The 22,522-nt window shown below is 38.7% G+C and overlaps 1 protein-coding gene across 1 annotated transcript in view; it reads left to right on the top strand.

Annotated features, from left to right (window-relative positions):
• The first annotated feature begins 7,815 nt into the window (after nucleotides 1–7,815).
• The window catches only part of cd276 (CD276 molecule), a 117,393-nt gene continuing 102,686 nt past the window's right edge, over nucleotides 7,816–22,522 (top strand). Inside the window, exons 1-2 of the mRNA XM_053501093.1 lie at nucleotides 7,816–8,069; nucleotides 13,191–13,305. Of these exons, the coding sequence (XP_053357068.1) occupies nucleotides 13,260–13,305 (46 nt within the window). The 5' untranslated portion in view covers nucleotides 7,816–8,069; nucleotides 13,191–13,259. The remainder of the gene's footprint in view (nucleotides 8,070–13,190; nucleotides 13,306–22,522) is intronic.

Genomic DNA, 22,522 nt, shown 5'->3' with positions numbered 1-22,522 from the left:
GTCAATGGTGGGTTAAAAGGTTTGCTCAACCAGTCCAAAGGTTTTCCACTCAGTCCTCCAGTAGCCCAATACCTCACATGTGTCTTGCCTTTCTTTCTTTGATTGTGAATTTCTTCTGCGTTCAAGCAGTGAGTTGTATCTTTTTTCTACCTTTTTTATTGCCAGTCTGGTTTTTGTAGTATTGTCTCATACTCCAAAAATGTCTGTATCCAAAGATCACCAAGCAATATGAGCATTTCCATCTGTGCAAAAGCAGAGCCAAGATGGCAAGCTTCAGAAGTCTACTGAAAAATATACTAGTTTTCTCAAATACTAGTTTCAGCAAAAAGCTAGGAAGTGGTTAACCATGGAATGGCACTCTTCTTCAACGGCAAAAGCTTGGCTGTGTTCGACTTTGAACCCCCAACGCTTATGCATAATGGTGGGACATGGGCTATATTTGGTTTGTTTAGCTTAAAGTGATGAGAAACTCATTCCATCCTCAGAAGCTCTAAAAGATCTTTTGTGCATTTGCCTAAAAGAATAGGACAAGCCACTTTCGCAACCTGAGGAGACTGACTGCTTCAGGATGCTTACTCTAGAATGTGGACACGATCTCATGAGGATGTTTCGCATTAAGGTATTAGTCATTCAGGTAGCTAACTTGTTGTAAAAAAAAAATTTTGACAGCAAACAATTAGACACATGGTTATCCTTATAAAGATCTACAAAAAGGATCAGCAGACAGAATCCGATGAGAGTGTCAGCATGATTTTAGCTATGGCTCACTTGGGAGGAAGTCTGGCCGGGATGTAGTGGTCATTTGGAGTCATTAATGGCCTGGATGTCCTGCTGTGCTGGCCTCTGGTATCCAGGAAGTGATCATGGTTTTTTTTTTTCTTTTCTTTTTTTCCTGGGATAGGACAGCTCTTATTATCCTTGTTGCCCTTTAACCATCCTATTGCCTTCTTATTCTATCCACTACATTAACCTAAATCTGTACAGACAGGATGTGCTGTTATGGGAAAATAACCAGTGCCATGGTGGTGTTACACCATTAGGACATACCTGGACCCAAAATAAATTTTAACATTGTATCATGATGGTACAATGTATCAGGTACCATGGTAGTCCAATGGAACACAGTACTATGGTATTTGTAGAGTACCATGGTACTTATTTGCTAATATAGTGCATGTATCATTGCTACTCTATGGGACATGGGGCATGGGACCATCTTGCCTACTATATTATGTTACATGGTTCAACCATGTACGTTAGTATGGTACTATGGAACACAAACCAAGATTCCGTCAAAAGTATGTTATATATATTATGGTATAATTTATATAGCATGGTACCATTGTATGTATGTATGTATGTATGTATGTATGTATGTATGTATGTATGTATGTATGTAACAAATAATGTAGTGTATGTTAAGACATACCATATACAGTACATGTACAGTAAGTTACCTGCTGAACTTTGGTAGCCACTGTGGTACTAATGGTATTAAGGAAAGTGCAGTTTAACACACCTAAGTTCTAACATGGTGCCCACTAAAGTGCACCAGTACCCACCCTGGCACTCTATAAAGTCTTATATCATGGTGATGGTAATACTAGGAAGTATTATGGTATGTACTTTATGGTATGTAGTTTACCATAGTATACTCTAGTACAAGCTAAAATAAAAAAACTTTGAATGGGGAGGTTTTTCCTTCTCTTTTACTATCTCAGCTTGCCATGCTTTATTTTATCCAACTAAAGAACATAGCAGTTGAAAGTTGAGAGCATTGCTCAAGAATCAAACAGTGACGTCCTGGCCAAACTGGAGTATGATTTTCCGAGCTCCTGAGCAGTAGGACAACGTCTTAACCCCTGAGCTACCCCCGCCCCTCAGATGAGCCTGAAATAGCCCCTGGATCCCTTATTCCTTATTATTCTTCTAAATATGACTTATGCAATGTACATGTCTGAACTCTATTTTGGTGCAATTAAAAAAAACAACACTGTCAGCACTTTTTAGCTATTCTCTTGGCAAATCATTCTTCTGGGTACTTTTTAAAATTAGTCATGGTGGAAATGACTCAGAAGCATGTTTTCTGAAAAACAAGTCAATATGAGTGTGTGCGTAAGATAGAGAGAGAGAGAGAGAGAGAGAGAGAGAGAGAGAGAGAGAGAGAGAATTACAGGAAGGGAAATGGAACACAGGGAAGCCATAGGATGAGTATCAGCAACCACAATGAACACAACCAACACCAAACCACGTTTTTCTTGATGTTGACGCCAACTCAAACCAGTAAACTTCTAAAACAAAGTGCTAAATGCCGGATTTAAGCATGATTCTAGCAGAACAGCAGTTAAATAAGTGTTTGAGGAGAACCTATGGAAATGGTGTGGTTGCATTACCTCAAATCAGGTCTGCACATCCTGTATTGATTGAAGTGATTCATTGGTTTACTGTAGTAAAGGGGGTAGGGCTTTGGAGTGAGGGTTGCCAGATTGTGTGCCTTCTCTTTTTGATGCCCCTATTTGATTTCTTTTACTCTGTTAAGGGCTGTTACATGTACAGATGGTGGTACAGTGTGAAGGGTTGCAGTCTTACACATCCAGGGTATACCGATATGATAACGTGTGTAGGTCACTGTCTGTGTGAAGTTGTGACACATGTTATCCCGATTAATTTTTTGCTTCAATTTGCTTGTATTGCCTGTATGAATGAGTTTATCAGTGTATGTGTTGTTCCATGCAGTGGACCTGATGTTAAAGATCAAATATGATTTTAACCAGGATAATGTGGGCACTGATGAATGAATAAATAAATGAATAAATAAATAAATAAATAAATAAATAAATTAATTAATTAAAAAAAAAGAGATATGTAAAAGCATCTGGAATAAAATTATCTATTAACATACTTATAATATTCCATTAAAAACCTTTTTGAGAATTGTTTAATTTGCTTAACACTTTTAAAACATAAGGCAATCTGTTAAAGATCTTTAGCTAGTCAATTTTCAGCTAAATTTGTATGAACAATATATTCTCTTCCTGTACAGTCTGTAAATCCTGCATAATTTATACCATCATATTTTAATTCTATTTTATTTTGTTAACTTTTGTAAATAATTTAAATTTTTCAGCCTATTTCTTTTCATTAATAATTGTTTATAACTGTTTAAAATACTTATTCTTATATTAGCTTAATTAAAAAATATAGTTTTAATTTAATTGTCTAGTGCAATGTTTTCTGTCATGTTAGGTCACTGGCAGTCAAATAAGCATTTCACTACATATCATACTGAATATGGTTGTGAATGTAACGAATAATGAATTTAAATTATTTGTAGTGTTTTACAAAGAAACTTTAAGTTCTTCATCCTGGAAATATGAAATAATTAAATAAATGTACTATACGAAAGGAGTGTGTGTTTGGGTTTTTATGTCACCTGATTGTAAAATAAGATTCTATAATGTTTTTAGAATGGTAAAAATATGCGCAATGTCTATTTTAATGTTACACTTTACATAGTATTTCACAAAATTCTTTTTTTAAAGTTGCTGATGCAGAAACATACTTCTCCAAATTTTGGGAGATTTTTGTTCCTTTTTCTGGTTTTGTTTTACAGTATTTGAGATTTGAATGAAAGCAAAAGACTGAATGCGTTTCTAGGAGCTTTTACATGGATCTCTTACTATATGGTCCTACTATATAATATTTAGAAATCACAGTAAAATCGTATCATCTCCAAAGTTTCAATTTAGGTGAGAGTTTACCATTGCAGAGTCATGATGATAATGATTTTTTTTTTATTCCATAAGGCATGATGCTCATTTATGTGTCAGTGGATCTACAGTACAACTTCCTAACTGGCAGACCACAGGCAGTAAGGATGGGCGGACATGTCTCAGCCTCTCTCACTCTCAGCACTGGAGCCCCCCAGGGTTGTGTTCTGAGCCCCCTGCTGTACTCTTTGTACACCTATGACTGTGTAGGCACGACACCGTCGTGGTCGGTTTAATTACGAACAACAATGAGTCGGCCTACCTGGGGGAGATTGGGACTGGTTCCAGAGAAACAAACGTCAGCAAGACAAAGGAGCTGATAGTGGACTTCAGTACAAAGCAGGAGAGGAACTACCAGACCCGCGTCATCAACATGAGCCCAGTGGAGAGAGTGGACAGCTTCAGATACCTCGGTGTTCACATCACGCAGAACCTGTCATGGTCCTGTCACATCAACATCGTGGTGAAAAAGGCCCGGCAGCATCTGTACCACCTCAGACGCTTGAGAGACTTCAGACTGCCCTCCAAGATGCTCAGGAATTTCTACTCCTGCACCATAGAGAGCATCCTGACGGGAAACATCACGACCTGGTTCGGGAACAGCACCATGCAGGACAGACGAGCTCTACAGAGTGTGGTGCGATCAGCTGAGCACATCATCCGCACCAAGCTCCCTGACCTGCACTCAATCTACACCAAGCGGTGCTGGACCAGAAAGGCCAGGAAGATCGTGAAGGACCTCAGCCATCCCAACAATAGACTGTTCTATCTGTTGCGATCAGGAAAGCGATTCCACTCCCTGAAGACCAACACAGAGAGACTGAGGAGGAGCTTCTTCCCGCAGGCGATAAGGTCTCTCAATCATACCACCATGAAGAACTAATAACATCTTTTAACATCAATGGACACTATGGACACATTCACTCACATCTACACTTACATGTTTATGTTTACATTCTGGACCATAGAACAAAGACATTTTAATAAAGCACCTTAATAAGACACTTTTTATGCATATTTGCACACCATATTTCTTCCTCCAAATTTCATTTTTTTTTTATGTTCTATTGTACAGTATATTTCTATTTCTATTTTATGTACAGTATACTTCTATGTTTATCCTAGTTAAATAAAAATTTTCTACCGTATTTCTTTTATTCATATTTATTTTTTATTATAAGCTTTAATTCTCTTTTTAAGGTCACTGGCGGTCATGTAAGCATTTCATTGCATATCGTACTGTGTATGACTGTGTATGTGACAAATAAAATTTGAATTTTAATGTAATTAATATAACCTTGCATTTTGTCTATTGCAACAGCACATTATTTTTTAATTTCCAAAAGAAGCATTGACTTGGGAGGTTGTTGAGGTTTGATTCAATCCTATTTGGTCAAGATTGGTAAATGTTATGGACACCTGATATCATCTACACAAACCTTCACCAAACTGCTGTTACAAATTTGTAAGCACACAGTTGTACAGAATTACAATTTATATTCACTGGAACTAACAGGCTCAAACTGGTTTGAAACAACTTGAGTGCCTAAGCACAAAAACCCAGACCTCAACCCCAGAGTACTTTGGGATAAAGCAGAATGCGGAATATGCCTCAGGCCTCAATGCCCATTATTAGTCCCTGACCTCAGTGATTGTCTTGTTGCTGAATGGAAACAAATCCCCAAAACCAAGTGGAAATCCTTTGCAGAAAAGTGGAAGCAACATTTTAAGAAAAATCTTTGTTAAAGTAAAGTCCTCACAGCACTAGATTTCGGGCTATGGCTTCTTGCTTATTCAACCACACGAGTACAATGGGTTAAATACCTGTCTGTCTGGCAAAAACAGGGACTTTTAGTCTTCCAGTTTATCCCAGAGCTGTTCAGCTGGGTTGAGGTCACGGCTCTGTGCAGGCCACTTCAATTTTTGGCAAACCAAGGTTTCATTGACCTTGCTTTTGTACACAGGGGCTTTATCATACTGAAAGAGGTTAGTATATATCCTGTGATAGGACATTCACATTCCAGTTGTGTGTTTTCCAATTTGTGGCAAGAGTGTGAGAAAAAAAAGCCTTTATTGTACAGAAAACAACTAAGGACCTCATATGGGTGTGATTGCCAGGTGTCCGTAATCTTTTGGTCATACAGTGTATAGCTGTAGAGCATGACTCGCCCCTGGGGGTAGGAAATGAATAATTAAAAGGTTATAATGGTTTTCCAGGAAGTTTTCGAAATCAATAAATTTTTAAAACAAACATACCTAGTGTAAAGTCTGAAGTAAGTGTTATTTGTCCTTATGTGAAATTTTATAGGAGACACGGTGGTGTAGTGGTTAGCACTGTGTCCTCGCACCTTTAGGGTTGATAGTTCAGATCATGTCTATGGGTCTCTCCTCTTACTTAGTAAGTTTAGGTGTTAATGTTTAGGTTAATTGGTGTTTCAAAATTACCCGTAGTGTTTGTGAGTTAGTGTGTAAATGTGTGTGCTCTGTGGATGATTGGCACCCAGACCAGACCAGAGTCTCTTGAGATAGGCTCCAGGCCTCCAGTGACCCTGTATGTAATAATCGCTATAAAGAATGAGTGCGTAAAAGAGTGAAATTTTATATTTTTTCTCTTAGACCTGAGATGGCTTTGAGATTAACAATAGAGGATTCAAAACAACTAGACCTAACACTAGATTCATACACTACGGGCAATTTGGAAACGTCAATTATCATTTTCCTTTTTAATAAGCCAAATTAAGGGATTTAAAATGATTTCTCACTCACTCTCAATCTTAGTCTATACCACTTTGTCCTGTAAAGAGCCCCGTGGGGGGCCTGCAGCCTATCCTAGGAGACTAGGGCATGAGATGGGGTATACCCCGGGCGGGGGTGTCCATCACAGGGCACACACACATACACACACTCATAGCCTTATCTGCATGTCTGTGGAGTGTGGGAGGAAACACACCAAGCACAGGGGGAACGTGTAAACTCCACATACACACACACAGACCTCGGGGCGGAAATCGAACCCAGAACCTAAAGGTGCACCGTGTATTAGTGATGCGCGAGTCAGGTATTGTTCCAACCTGCGAGTCCCGCTTTTGTGAAATTATTTGGCCGCCCCAGCTCGCCCCGCACCACTGTATCTATTTTTACAACCCGCCCCGCACCCGCGACCATCAAATAGACATACTAGGCATTGTAATTCAAATGAAAACAGTCTTTATTTCAGCCTGAAAGTGCTTGGAAACATCGCCCTGTAAACTGGCAACGACATATGATCATGAATATGAACGATAAATTTGGTCATTTTAATAACAAGATAATGATACACATTTTAAACATTTACAAAGCAGCGTTTGTAATTTAGGCTAAACATTTTTTTTTTTAGATTTGTATATGGCAGGCCTACAGTTTACAGCCTATGCTAAATAACCATTTTTCATTTCACTGAAATGTTCATTTAGCGTTTTCACGTTCGCTGTGCAAAAAAAAGAATGCTAAAACATTAGATTTACATAGCAGCCTGACCTTTTTTTCTTTTAATGATGTAAATTCCCGAACTCAATTTCTCCCACGCCTTTTGTCTTCCATCTTCACTTTTATTTCTTTGTTTTTGTTGTGACTAGCAGCGGTAGCTGCTTGGCGCTTTCGTGACTTGTCACGAAACCTTATCAAAGAACTTAATAAAATATTAAAATAGATATTCCCAAATATTTAATATAGGCTATAGGGAATTGCACGCAACATACATGGATTTTTTACTTAAATCTGTTTTTAATGACCCGCCCCAACCCGCCCCACAAATAAAGTGACAATTTCTTTACCCGCCCCAACCCGACCCGCGGGTTACCCGACGACCCGCGCATCACTACCGTGTATGCAGTATAATACATAACATAAAAAAGGAACAAAGAACACTTTGTTTTAAATTCAATCCATTACATAAACAGATTTAAAAAAACAAACAAACACAAACAAACAAACAAAAAATAACCCGTATGTATAACCAGGAGTGGGTAAAAGTCCAATCTGGCAACATTTGCCTAAATCTGGCAACCCTGCTTCGGATCCCGTTTCATTGTGCCTGACAAAGCGAGCGAATGAACTGGGAGCGGTTTATACTGTTTTCTTTTTCTTTTTTTAAATAATAAAGCAGATATTAAGCTTAAACTCAGAGACGACCCGGTTTAAATGGTTTAAAGCCTGAAATGCCGCCTGGACTGAAAAACAAGGAATGAACCAAGTCAGAGCTAGCTGAGGTGAAGTCTGGTGTTTATCCAGCCCTTAATGCCAGACTGGGCTCGCGCTGCGGTAAGCGAACGACTTTCTAAATGTTTGATACATATTTGTTACATTGTTACTTCTTTTCTTTTGAATGTTTGTAAACACGGAGGCGCCAGAACGCGTTTGATCTGTTGCTTTATGCGGCTGTGATTAGCACAAACAGCTGCATACAACAGCTGGAAAAGCGGATTGGAAAGAAAGAATGAAACAGTTTCGTCATGAGAAAGTCACACACACTTTATATTTATATCTGTACTGTCTTTATTCTTAGACATTTATATTTGTGGTTATGTTACCCTGAGCCCTGCTGACCAGCTGAAGATGTTTAAGGGGATTTTGTGGGCCACTCCTAAGAGTTTGGAGATACACAGTAGCTCTGCCAAGACTAGAAGAACTCGTGCAGGAATACATCAGCATAAAAATGAAGTCAGTTCATCATTTCATCATGGAGATGGATACTTTGCCATCTGTTTTTTTTTTTTCAGCCTTGCCCAAACACATTTTTTTTTTTTTTTACTATCCAATTACTATCCATTTTTTTTTGTAGTTCTGTCCTGATTAAGATTAAATTTGGACAAAAGGGATATCCTGAGGTGCAGCACGATGGCTGAGTGGTTAGCACGGTCTGGTTTGATTCCCGCCTCGGCGTCTGCGTGCATGGAGTTTTCATGTTCTTCCCGTGTTTGGTTTGTTTGGTTTCCTCCCACAGTCTTAGTTTAAGGTTAATTGACGTTCCCAAATTGCCCATAGTGTGTGAATGAGTGTGTGAGTGTTTGGATTTATTGACACTCCACCCAGGGTGTACCCTGCCTTGTGACCTAAGTCTCCTGGGATAGCCTCCAGCCCCCCCAATGACCCTATACAAAGGATAAAGTGGATAGACGATAATTGAGTGAGAGTATCCTGAGCATTCCAGACACAAGATAGTGGAATTGGAAGGTGTGTCCGAACTTTTCACTGGTATTGTGAGTACAAAGGGAGTTCAAGACAAAGTGGGAGTACCAAACTGGGAGTACTAACTAGGATGTTAGAATCATATTGTGCAAAGCATTGATTAGTTAAGCACAGTCTTTACAGAATTGTTCCTCTAGTCAGTTTAGGGAAATGTCATAAATAAGCAAAAAAATAATAAATAAATCTATGAGAAAGCAGTAGAAAATGTATTCTGTTCTCAAAGACCTTAAAAACTAACTTTATTTCTCTATATAATCTCCTCTTACACTAATGCACTTAACCTAGTGCATGGATACCATCAAGGTAAAAAGATTTTTCAGTACTCTGGAGTCATGAGCCTGCTTATCGTCTGAAACGCTGGCCTCCCAGGAACTCCTTTTGTGTCCCAAACATGTAGAAATGACCTGGAATGAGGTCAGGACTAAGCAAGGGATATGGCTGGGATGGGATATAATTCCCACCTAAATTCCTGTAATGTTCAAGTGGGGTTGGTGAATGATTGTGTGTACAGCCTCCACAGACAGATGCGTCTCTTGTAAGTTGGCGACAAGTTATTCGTTAATTTTTTTCAAGGATCAGGTGTTTCACTCACTGAGTGTTCATGGGAATGACTGCAGTGGGCTTCGAGCAACCTCGGCTGGGATCATCATTCATGGACGTATGGACCACTTTTGCACCATTCAGATGTTTTAGTGCAACTAAGGACTTTACGTAAATTCTTCCGTGAATCCCAGTCTATGTTATGCCTTAATTCACGTAAGATTTCATCACAAGTTCATCCCAGTTAGACTTGAAATTTGTAGTTTGTTTGTTTGTTTATTTGATTTTTTAAAATGTAAACAGCATTAGTATTAATTTATTAGGATTAAGTACATTGTTAAAGTGTTATAGGAAAACAATCTGTGACGGTGTAGATTGTCATCCGTAAATAGATGGACTAATCGCACATTTCGAAATGTCACAGCACTTTACCTTCTATACAATGTAATTAATGACACATAATACTTTCCATCTCCATTTATAGTTATATTTGACTTTGTGGAACATTGACAGAAAACCTACTTCCTGTTATCATGAACATTACAGCAGCTTTTTTTCCTTTCCTTTCATTTTTCTATCTTCCTTAAAGTTCATAAGCTGGAAATCATAGCTTGTGAATGTAACTGAGAAAACGGGAAACATGACTTACAGACTTTCATGAGGCGGAAAACTTCTTTATTCCAAAGTGCTGACGCTTTGTAAACTCCATAGAACACCAGTTATATCAATATCTCCTTAGCCAAACGTTCAAATTATCATTAACATTACTTCACATTTTCTTTGTTAAATAACAACGTATTGAGCTAGTTATTCTTCATTATTTATTCTGCATTGTTTGACTTATTACCAAAACTGCTGAAATACCACTAAACTGTGGTATACCCTGGCTTTTCACCTAACTAGACAATGCGATCAAATTGTCCATAATATTGTCATTTAATGAACTTCAGGAATTTAAGGTTGTGTTTCTGTAGATAGTGAAATCCTACAGGAGATCTGGTTTTCATTTCCCTGTGGAGTTTGAACGTGCTGAACAGGAAGTAGACAAAGGAAGTAAAATCCAGTGGGTTGCGAAACTAAGTCTGGAAGTTAATTTCAAAATTTTTAGGCTTTTATATCATTTCACATAGCCAATATTAAAGTTTCAAAACATAAATATCTGCTATCGATCGGCTGGTATAAGTGACATATTGCTTACATTGCACTGCAACTTACTGGAACAGTTTTATATGCCAGACAAGGTCTAGACGAAGTCTTAAAACTGGCAGGGGACACACACACACACACACACACACACACACACACACACACACACACACACACACACACACACACACAATGTTACTCACTCAGCCAATTTAATTAGCTCAGCCTTTCTCTCAGAGGATCGTGGGTTTAGTTTAGTGTAGTGTCAGTGTAGGACATATGGAGAAAGGACTTTGCGACTCAGAGAGAGAGAGAGAGAGAGAGATTTAACACCATGGACAGCTTGGCAATTACAATCAAGATTTTTTTTTTTGTGCATGCTGATTTATTGCATTGCGGTTAGAGCTTAAGGACAGTCGTTGTAGAGAGGATCTGCCTTATGTGAATTTTAACCGTTATTAGTCGTGTCGTAAAGCCGTGTATCTGTGCGACGCTGACGAACTTTTTATGCAACGCAGACAACCTGCATGATTAAACTCTGCAGATCCTCTAACCTTCTTATGTCATACTTTATTTCAAGTCAGATATGGCATGTAATTTTGATTGTCATTGGTAAGAGGATAGGTTTGGTTTAAATGTTATGGTTTGTTCAGGACCTTATAATGACTAGCCTGAATATTAACAGAACACTAGAAAAGAATCTGAATGAAGTTTTTCTGATCTGAACCAGTTATAATATTTTTAATTTTTTATATATTTTTTTCCCTCCGCCAACGTATATTTTTTAATGGCTGGCGGAACTTAATAGTCGTGACCGGCGGAGCTTGCGATCGGCAGTTAGTGTAATTAATTGACAGGGGTCAATGTAGCTTTGAGTTTTTACAGTTTTAAACCTTTACTATATAAAACCAAAAGGAGAGAAGAACAAACCATGCAGGCGGTGGGCATTCTGTAAATCTCGAAAAATTCTCTGTACCTGATTCTTCTTTCCACATATTCGGTTTTAAAAAAGCCTCTACTAATGAGCTATTCTGAGCTTGAATCTCAAAATGGCTTAAAATGAAAGCTAGTGTGATACATAGGGTTTATATTCCCTTGGCCCACACACTTCATCCTCATGCTCCCAGAACCACTCTTTTACAATTTGAGTCCTGGAATGTTTCTGTGCCACCATAAAAACATTGATGTGATGCACATAGTGATGCTGAGCCTAGACCTGAGCAACAGACCACATTTCCTATTGATAGAAAGTCCAATCTTTGTCCCCTCTAGCAAATGTAAGCTTTTTTTTCCCCCTGATGAGTCTAATTAGCAAGTTTCACAGCTGTTTAGTCCCAGTCCTTCTGTCTTTTAATAAAGCATTGGACAGGTATTAACCCAATTCCATAGTGCTAGAAGATATTTTATTTCTTCCTGGAGTCCTTTTGATAAATGAATCTAATCCGATTAGGGCTTTAGCACATAGAGCAGTTAAGCATCCTTATTAATTAACTATTACTGTTAAAACAGGATCGGAATGAACGCATGAATATGAATCATATATTATCGCTTCCGTTATTCTTTGAGCCGTACTGTTAGAAAATTAATCAAGACCTCCTGACCAAGACCAGTGCTTACTCTTTGAGTGAGATTTCACTTTTTTTCTCCCTGTACATTAGGTAAGGTAGAGAGATTTTGTTGATGGAGGGAGCTAGCCTCTCTTTCGCTGTGCTCAGGATTTGGCTGCTGTGATCAAAGCCTTCGTCTGCAACCTGATGTGAAGCTTTAAGTCTGACTCAGTGGGTGTTATCCTGAAAACTTGAAACCTACCAATTCAGCTCTTTTTCTTTGGATCTGTGAGTTTTTTTTTTTTCTTTTTCTTTTTTTTTTATAGACGCTGAGGTGTGTGTAGGAACAATAGACAGATCTGTAGTAGATCTGCAGAGCTGTTTCAGGAACACGGTTGCTCATTTAACTCAGCCTCATGGTTATTTCTGGCAGGAAACAAAAGTGCTGTGTAATTAAAGGATGACATCAGTTTCTATTTTTTCTCCACTAGCGGTTGAGGTTACGTGTGAGCTACTGTAGATTGTGTGGTTATTTTAAAGACGAGCCCCAGATGACATCATCAGAAGAGCACACACACACACACACACACACCCTCTGTTTATATCAAATATCACTTTCCATCTCTTTATTACTTTTCACTGTATTTACAGTTATCAAAGCCAAGCCTGAAGACATTCTAATCAATCATTGTAAGGACGCGCCGATTTATTGTCTGTACATCTGTATTGTCTGAAAAACTTTTACCCCTTCGACTCTCTAATTCCTGTTTCCTGTTTTTGACAAACTTCACCTTATTGGCTGATGATGTTCAGACCTGGTCCCCTACTTACTTACCACACATATATATACACACACACACACATATACACACACACACAGACACACACACGTACTACCCACACACTCCTTCTCCTGTCGAAGTTAATCAGCCTGTCTGTGTCTGTGTGTTTTCTCCCGCAGTGCCGTGATTAAAGAAGCTTCCCCGCTGTTACACACACACACACACACACACTCCTTTCTGGGATCACCATGCTGGCCCTGCTGTTGATTGCGCTGCTGGCCGTAGACTCTATGGGTGAGTGCCGTATCCTCTTCCCTTTATCATTATCTAAAAAGGCGCGCACGAAATGCACACAAACTCACATACACACACCAGACGCTGTGACCAGAAGTGTCACTGCGGGGTTTTTGCTCAGATCCTTATTGAATACTTTATTGAAAAGAATGTTATTGATGTTTGAACTTGTAACATTTTAAAAATGAGGACAGAATGAAAACAGACAGGAAACAGAGTCATACTCTGGAGTCATAAAGAGAAATAAGTATGTTCTGTGCCTGAGTCACCGCCTTTCCATTTTCTTTACTGCTATATCCTGTATATAGGGTCGTGGGGGGCCTGGGGGGCCTGGAGCCTATCCCAGGAGAGTTAGGGCACGAGACGGGGTACCAATCCATCACAGTGCACACACACTACAGGCAATTTGGGAACGCCAAATAGCCTCATTTGCATGTGGGAGGAACTCCATGCACACAGGGACGAGGTGGGAATCGAACCCAGAACCTGGAGGTACAAGGTGACAGTGCTAATCACTATGCCACAGTACCACCTTTTCCAAGCCCCACTATTCACTATGTCACTATCTACATACTTTGATACTCTAGGTGGTGCTGTGGACTAAAGTGGGTTGTAATCTGGAAATTAAGATGAGCAGGGAAAGTGGCAGTAGTGGCTCAGTCAGCAGTGGTGATTTTGCCTGGAAGGTTGGTGGTTTTAAGCCCTTGAGGAAGACCCTTAACCCCATCTGCTCCAGGCGCTGTATCCCGGCTGACCCTGGCCTTTTAACTGGGATATGTGAAGAAAAAAAAATTCTGTACAGTACATGTGACAAATAATTTATGTCTATTTTGGAGACAAGATCGACCCTTTCAGCTATAGCCGTGCGGTTGAGACTGTGCGACCAGCACACGCCGAAAGCCTACACAGATTGTAGAGGAGACAGCGGCATCAGTGACATCACATTTCACATTTCAATGTTTTTTTATTTTCTTATAATTCCAAACAAAATAGAAAAATAATTTGCTTTGAATCATTTGTCCAATAATTTGGACGCTGATCTGCCTGCCAAAATGTGTGAATAGTTTAGAGTGCGCCACCTATAAGGGTACAGGGGAATGGCAACATCAAGGAAATCCATTATTCTTTTTTAGGCATCTTTATTCTTGAATTGGAATTTGGGGTCACGTGTTTTAGTTCAGGATCTTAATTAGCTACTTTCAGGTTGTCCTATGATAACTGGCTTCTTTTTTGCTTTATCATAAATCTTAGAGCATGTTTTAAATTTCCAAACTGATCCTCCACAAATTAAATCCGTACCTTTGGAATAACTTTATCCAAACTTACAAAACTGCAAAGTAGTAAGCAGGGACTTTCTTGAAAACATCAGGGTCATGTGCCTCTCTCACACTGCTGACACTGCAGACTTATTCCCCAAACCTCGTAAACATCTCCGTAGTGAAAACCATATTACATACTGTGTGTTACCATAATTCAGGATTATACGGATCATACTGCAATAAGTTTTGGTTTTTCACCACCACATTTATTATTGATTTGCCACCCTGTGAATTATAATATATGAGTGGTGTTCAAGTCAAACCAGGACTTTTGATTGCGCAGAATACATTTAAAAATAAAAACTCTCTCTATAATCCCCTGCTACACTACTGCACTTATCCCAGCATTTCACTAGTGCTTGGACACCATCAAGGTTGGAAGAAAGCTTTCTCTGTACGCCAGAGCCGGGATCGTACTTCCCGCCTGCCTGGTTTTAGGAACGTTCGCGTGCGCTGAGCAGAATTTCTCCTCCAACACATCAGCAGAGGGAGACAGAGCGCATCGCTCACATTCTAAACCTTATTTTTTTTCCCCCTTTCTGACTCACACTGGGTGTGGAGGGTGTGTTAGTGGTTATGAATGTGAAGTCTGGACTTCAGATCACTGACGCAGTCTTTTTAGAGACAATTTTCCAGTGTTTTTTTTTCCCCCCGAATAAAAAGGATGTTTAATTCCTTTGATATTCAACGCTTAAACTGAGTAGGTGTCTTATTGTCGTGGTTTAGAAATTAAATGTACATTTTTTTTTTTTTACATATGAATACATTTTATATTTATGTCAAATTAAGACTCATTAGACAAAGAATGGCAAATTGTAGACTAATAGATATAACAGAACACACACACACACACACACACGCAAATTGTTTTCACGTGTAAGTATTTCCAGTTAAAAAAACAAAACAAAAACGCCCCTTTGAGATCATGTCATGAGTCAGGAATCTGTCCTGAGGATCTTGGGAAAACGTGTGCATTCAATTAGAATATTTCATAAGGATGTCAATAATTTTGTTATATACTTATTTAGGAGAAAATACTATTATCTAAAATATTATAGCTATTATTGCTTTCTTTTTTTTACCGAAAGGTGCCAATAATTTCGGATGGCACGGTATATTTAAAGTTATGCCTATATGCACTTTATGTACATCCGAATATAAATACTTCTATATGGAGTTGGTCCGCCTTTCGTAACTATAACAGCTTCCACTCTTCTTGGAAGGATGTCGACAAGATTTTGCAGTGTTTCTGTGGGAATTCGTGGCCAATCATTCCGTGGAGCATTTACGAGGTCAGGCACTGATGTTGGAGGAGAAGGCCTGGCTCACAATCTTCATTCCAGTTCATACCAAAGGTGCTTGATGAGGTTAACGTCAGGGCTCTGTGTTAGGGCCAGTCAAGTTCTTACACACCGAACTCATCAAAACATGTCTTTATCGTCCTTGCTTTGTGCACTGGGGCTCAGTCATGTTGGAATAGAAAAGGATCTTCCTCAAACTGTTGCCACAAGGTTGGAAGCATAGCATTGTCCAAGATATCTTGGTATGCTGAAACATCAAGGTTGCCTTTGGTTGAATAGGAGGGCACTGGTGGCTCAGTGGTAGGTGTTTCGCCTGCCATGTGGAAGACCCGGGTTCGATTCCCAGCCAGTGCCCAAACCCCAGCCACTGGATGCAGTGTCGGTCCCAAGACCGGATAAAATGGGAGGGTTGCGTCAGGAAGGGCATTCAGCTGTGCCAAGTTGTAGTGCGGACTGGATATGTGGCGACCCCTTGCCGGGAGCAGCCGAAAGACCAACAACAACAGGTTTGGTTGAATGCTTTGGTCCGTGGAGTGTATTTATTATGACGCTTAATTACTGCAGGAAATTGTGAAATATTATTAAACCAATATTTATGCTATTTATTTAACAGTTTAGTTTTATAAATTTATTCATCCTGACAACGTTTTCAGACCCTTTCAAATTTTCCACATTTTGTTATGTATTACACTCATCTTAAAATGATTTCAAATCTGTTTTAGTCTCATAATTCTACATAATGACAAAGTTGAAACATGTGTTCGGAGTGTTTCATTAATCTCTGAAGAAATAAAGATTGAAATACCCCATTTACATTTATTCAGTCTTCCAGCACCTTTAGCAGCAACGTCTGCTTGGTAACAATGCTACAAGCTTGGCACACCTTTTTTTGGGGGAAATTTCTTCTTTACTTTTTGGCACAATCGTTTAAGCTCAACCAGTGTTCCCATGTTGAACCTCTGCTCCGTTGGGTTCAGGTCTGGACTCTGGCAGGACCGCTTGTTCTAAAGCCACTCCTGCGTTTTCTTGGTGTTATGTATGAGTGGTCATCTTATTGAGATGTAAACTGTCACCTCAACCTGACATCCTGAGCACTTTTGATAAGGTTTTCACTTTTTGCATCGGTTTTTCTGACTTTTTTTTTTTTACTTCTACTTCTACTATTCTGGTCCCCAGTCCCAGTCTCAGAAAAACATCCCCGCAGTACGATGCTGCCACCACCGTGTTTCGACTGTAGGGATGGTTTTAATAAAAGTCCTTTTGATGCATTTTGGCAAACTCCCAGGCAGAGATCATGTGCCTTTTAGTGAGGAAGGGTTTCTGTCTGGCGGCTCTACCATGGAGACCTGATTGGTGGAGTGCTGCAGTGATGGTCGTCTCTCCCATCTCCACAAGGGATCTAATTTATAGCGACCTTTTGGTTCTTGGTTACCTCTCTGTCCAAGGCTCTTCGTCCCCAATTACTCAGTTTGGATGGCCAGATCAGGGAAGACTGTTGTTTGTTCCAAATCTCTTCTGTTTGAGAATAATGGAGGCCATTGTGCTCTCAGGTGCTTTCGATGCTCCAGAAAGTTTCTTCTATCCTTCCTCAGAGCTGTGTCTTAACAAAATGCTGTCTCTCTCTCTCTTTCTCTCTCTCAAGCTCATGGATTTGTTGTCACTGACAAACACCATCTACTCTGAGACCTTATATAGACAGGTGTGTGCCTTTTTTAATTACGTCTAATTAATTAAATTAGGCACGGGCACTGGGACTCCAGTCAAGTTTCAGAAGCATCTCAAGGACCACTGTAGGATGCACCAGGGTTCAACTGCAAGTGTCTGAATACTCATGCCAACGCTCCAAACACATGTTCTTACTTTGTTATTAAGGAGTTTAGTGTGTAGAATGATGGAAAAAGGGGATTTAAAACAATTTTAGGATTAGTGTAAAATATAAAAAAATATGGAAAACTTGAAAAGTTCTGAAAACTTTCCTCGCTGTATTTTTTTTTTTTTTTTTTTTTCCATATAGCTGTATTCCTATAAAACAGTTATAATTCTTTTATCCCTATAGAGCTATAATAGTCTCTGCCTTATTGATATGGGTGTAGAAAGTGTGTTTGTGGATGACCTTGTGCGAGTGTGTGTCTGTTAGGTTTCTGTGTATCCAAGTTTGAAGCCGGAGTTGGAGAGCGTGTGAGGCCGCAGTCCCTTCTTGGGATTATCAGGCTTAATCCTTCAGCAACTCCTTATCCTCCTGCTTGTGCTGTTCTGATAATTGCTCATATCTTTGGACAGGATTAAACAGGCACACACACACACACACACACACACACACACACGCACACACGCACACTGAGCATACAAATTGGTTATAGATTCTTCTAAAGCAGACCCTGCTTTCATGAGGCAAATATATTTGTTATATTTTCGTGAATTATGGCCTGTCAGTACAGATAGTCATTTCTACTTATTATTTTGCCTCAAACTTTTCTTTCAGCATGCCGTCAGATAGAATATGAAATGTTTGAGATGTCGCTGCGGCGAGTAGTTAATTTGTCTGAATGATGACTTGTTCTTGTAGTGAGTAAGATCGCTCTGAGTTCTGTCCTGTTTTTGAGGCTATTATTTATTCAGCTTCCGCTCTGCCATTTTCTCTTTGGTTTCAGGTTGGCATATTTTCATCGAGTCAAGGCTCTGACATTCAGCCATGTTTTATCTGTTTCATTCTTAGTTTGCGTTAAAAAGAACTCACATCAATCATTACGAAGATTGTGAATATTAGGGTGCAGTATGAATATCCCAAAAATAATATCAGTAAGCCCTTCTGAGAGAAGCGTACACATCATCAACTACTGAGAGTCAGTTGGACAGGGTGAGGTAGGGCAGTAGAACAGAAGTCTGGGAAATCCACTATGTATATGGTTACAGTTTGTGTTTAATGTTTAGGACATGCCCTATGTAGGGTGAGCAAAAGATCTGAATCTGAATCTGTGAGAATCTGTGAAAACAGAAATCTAGAACAAATCCAAAGGACAATACAAATAGTGAAATCTAGACAAAAACCCAGAACCAAATAAGTAAATCTGGAAAAATAGAAAAATGTAAAATATTCAGTAGGAGGAAAAAATGGAATCTAAAAAGCAAAAAAAATCCAAAAGCAAAATAATAATAAAAAAGGTACAATAATAATAAAAAAAAAGAAGCAAACAGCAAATCCACAAGAACAAGAAGAACAAAGATTCAGAGAACAAATAACATATATCAGAATGCAAAAATTGGAATATAATTGCACTGGATCTTAATGGATCCCAAAAGAAAAAAAAAAAGAAATCTTAAAATGGAAAAAACAATCTCCAGAATTAACAATTTTACCGAAGGAAAAAAAAGAGGCAAAACATGGGATGTAGCAGTAAAGATGGAATCCGAAGCCAAAATTAATTATGAATTAATACAATCCAAAAGTAAAAAATTAAAATTTAGAGGAATATCAATTAGATCCAAAAGAAATTTAAGCAAATCATGTTTTATTTCAATTTAAGGACATTAAATATAGAAAAACAAAATCTCCTAAGGTAAAGAATTAAATCTGCAAGCAAGCAAGAAATTAAGAAAAATTCCAGAATCAGAAAATAGAATCCAGGTGAAAAAATAAAATGTAGAAGGAAATTAATACAGTAGATTAAAAAATTAGTAATAATAATAATAATAATAATAATAAATTAAAGCAACAGAATCTGGTATATGAAAATGAACCAACCAAGCAAGTTAATAAAAAGTAATTTTTTAAAGTATATTATATAGATTTTTATATAATATTTTATATTAAACTTTTTATTTTACTTTATATATATTTAAATATAATAAAAAAAAGTAAAGCAAAAATTTTATCCAAGAAAAATATAATTCAAAAGTGAAAAAAGCTAACAATAACAAAAACTCCACAGGCTAAATACGGAAATCTGGAATTAAAAATGGTTTCTAAAAAAGTAAATGGAAATAAAAATGGCTACTAAAAGGTTGTGCTGGAATGGATCCTCAAAGCAAAAAATGGAAACTTTAAAAAACAAACAAATTCCAGACATAGGAAAATGGACTTCAGAGAACAAAAGATGGAATGTGTGAGGAAATGGTGGAATAAAAAAGAAAATCCACATGCAAAAACTGGTATCTGGAAAAACCTAACCAATGACAAACCAAACAAATGAAGTATAATTCAGAAAAAAATTAAATAAAATCTAGGGTGCATTAACAAAATGCAAAAGCATTAATGACAACAAAGAGCGGTACATGCTAATATAAATAGCAATGATTGGTTTGTTTACTATTTGTATTTGTAGCATTTATTTTTACATTTTCATATGGATTTTATTATCGATTGACTCTGTAAGGATGGCTGTGCTGTTGCAGGATCAGTCCTACTCATTCTTTTTTTCCACACACTAGCTCTTATTGAACCCAGATGCATTATTAATCGAGAAGCTAAGCACTGAGACGAAAGGCTAATGGACAAAATAGACAAACTTTCTTTCCCTCTGTCTCTCTCTGTTATTCGGTTTCTTGGATGGGGGATGCATGAGTGCTGCTCTGTGTGCCGAGTTGTTCCTCAGAGGCCGAGCTTGAGTCCTAGAGCTAAAAAGCGACTCAGTTATATCTGCCAGGGAATCTCCGCTCGAGCCCAAACACCCTCAGGCTAAAAGAGCTCATTCATGGCCTTGCCATGTTCATGGTCTCGTCAAATGACGCATCCGGAATATATAGATTTTTTTTCTCTCTTAGCCTAATGAAGTCGAAGCTTAGCTGTGTATCCTGTTTGGTGTAGTTTTGCAGGAAGTAGAAACTTCAAGCCACTGTTTTTCAATGTAAACACTGTTTATTGCCTCTACAGTGCCTTTCTTATTAACACTATTATTAACACTGTCTATGGAAAGTAGCTAAAACTTTGCACAGTTCTTATAAAACAGGTTTCATCCTAAAACAGAAAGAAAAATATTAAAGTCGTTCCGGTGGAATTTTACTTAACTTGCAAACATTGGACAACAACATAATTGCGTTATAAACTTTCCTGTAATATTTGTACTTGCACTTGTATTTGTATAAGAGCAAGCCGAGTGAACGTTAACTAAATACTTAATATTGGTAAAAAAAAAAAAAAAACAGTAGATAAATTATTATGGTGATGTAATTATGGCGAGCTAGTTAACATCATTAAAACAGACACAAACTAGCATATAAATTTCCTGTCTCAGGAGCAACTTGGCCATAGACCGTAGTGTTTAAGGTGCTTTTGTCTTTCCGAAGTTGTTGCACTCCCAGAGTCAAAGATCTGGATGTAAGTAACAGTAAAGTAATAGGATATCGCAATTCAAACTGTACTAACAGGTCCTTAAATTAATTATTAAGTTTAACATTTAACAACATAATATTTAAACCACATTACTTAAACACTCTAAACACCCGGTTCCCATTTATTTATTTTCTTCCTTCCTTTCCTCCCCCCTTCCTCCTTCCTTCCTTCCTTCCTTCCTTCCTTCCTTCCTTCCTTCCTTCCTTCCTTCCTTTCTTTCACTTAAACATTCAGGCAGCGGTAGCCAAAGGGTAAGGTGGAAGGTTTGGGGTTGAGTTCCGGAAACTCCCAGGAAATTACTGTTGAGCCCTCACATAAGGTGTTTAACTCTTATATGTTGAGCTCTACACTTTGATGTTGCTTTGTATAAAGGCTTCCACCAAGTGAATATATTGAACACCTTTAAACCCTGTTGCTAAAGAGATTAAGACTAGAAATGTAAGAGGAAGTTGTTCGTAAGCCTAGCTTTTCAAGGACTACATCTTGGAGACCTTGGTCCTCTCTTTGGGTATTGCAGCATGATATTCTTTCATTGTTTTTCCTGAGCTACACTATGAGGTGGTTTTAAAGCATACTAAGTGATTTTGAAAATATGTAAGACTCCAAATATATAGGTAGATTTTTTATTTTTTTTTGTGGATCACACTTTAGTCATCAAAGCCAGCACTTTACAAGGCTGGCTAAGACCTCCTTTTATCATTGGTTTTGGGGGCCCTGGAGCATATCCCTGCGAACTTTTGGGCACAAGGTAAGGTACTGGATAGTGTGCCATCCTATTGCGAAGCACCGCTGATGTTTAAACTGTGGGAGGAAACCAGATTGCATGGAGGAAACTCACCCACTATGCATGAGGAAAATGTCTCCACGCACACAGACCTGAGGCGAGATCCGAAACCTCCAAATACATAGTGTGTGCATTGCAAGTAAATGTCAGGTCAACAACATTATCAGTATCTACTGCCTGGGATGGGCGTGCGCCCAAATTAATATCGCTCCTCGCTCAGTCCGAAGCTCGGTAGGCGCCCTCTCCTTCTACTGGTGCGCGAACGAGTAGGGCCGCGGAATTCTCCCTGCGCTAGAAAACACATCGGGGGGTGTAGGTCGGGGTCTGACTGTTTGGAAGCTGGGCCTTTTGCTACGCGGTGGATGTTCTAAAAAGACAGTGGCACAGGAGTGAGGCAATGTGACGCGCCCCTGAGCCTTTAAAAGCGGAATGCCGCTCTTGGATCTTCGCGAGAGGACAGCACGTGAACGAGGACTGCGTTAGG

The sequence above is a fragment of the Clarias gariepinus genome, chromosome 7, assembly GCF_024256425.1.
Source record: "Clarias gariepinus isolate MV-2021 ecotype Netherlands chromosome 7, CGAR_prim_01v2, whole genome shotgun sequence".
Lineage (NCBI taxonomy): Eukaryota > Metazoa > Chordata > Actinopteri > Siluriformes > Clariidae > Clarias > Clarias gariepinus.
The sequence above is the reverse complement of the archived record's forward strand: the minus strand, read 5'-3'. Positions and strand labels throughout refer to the sequence as shown.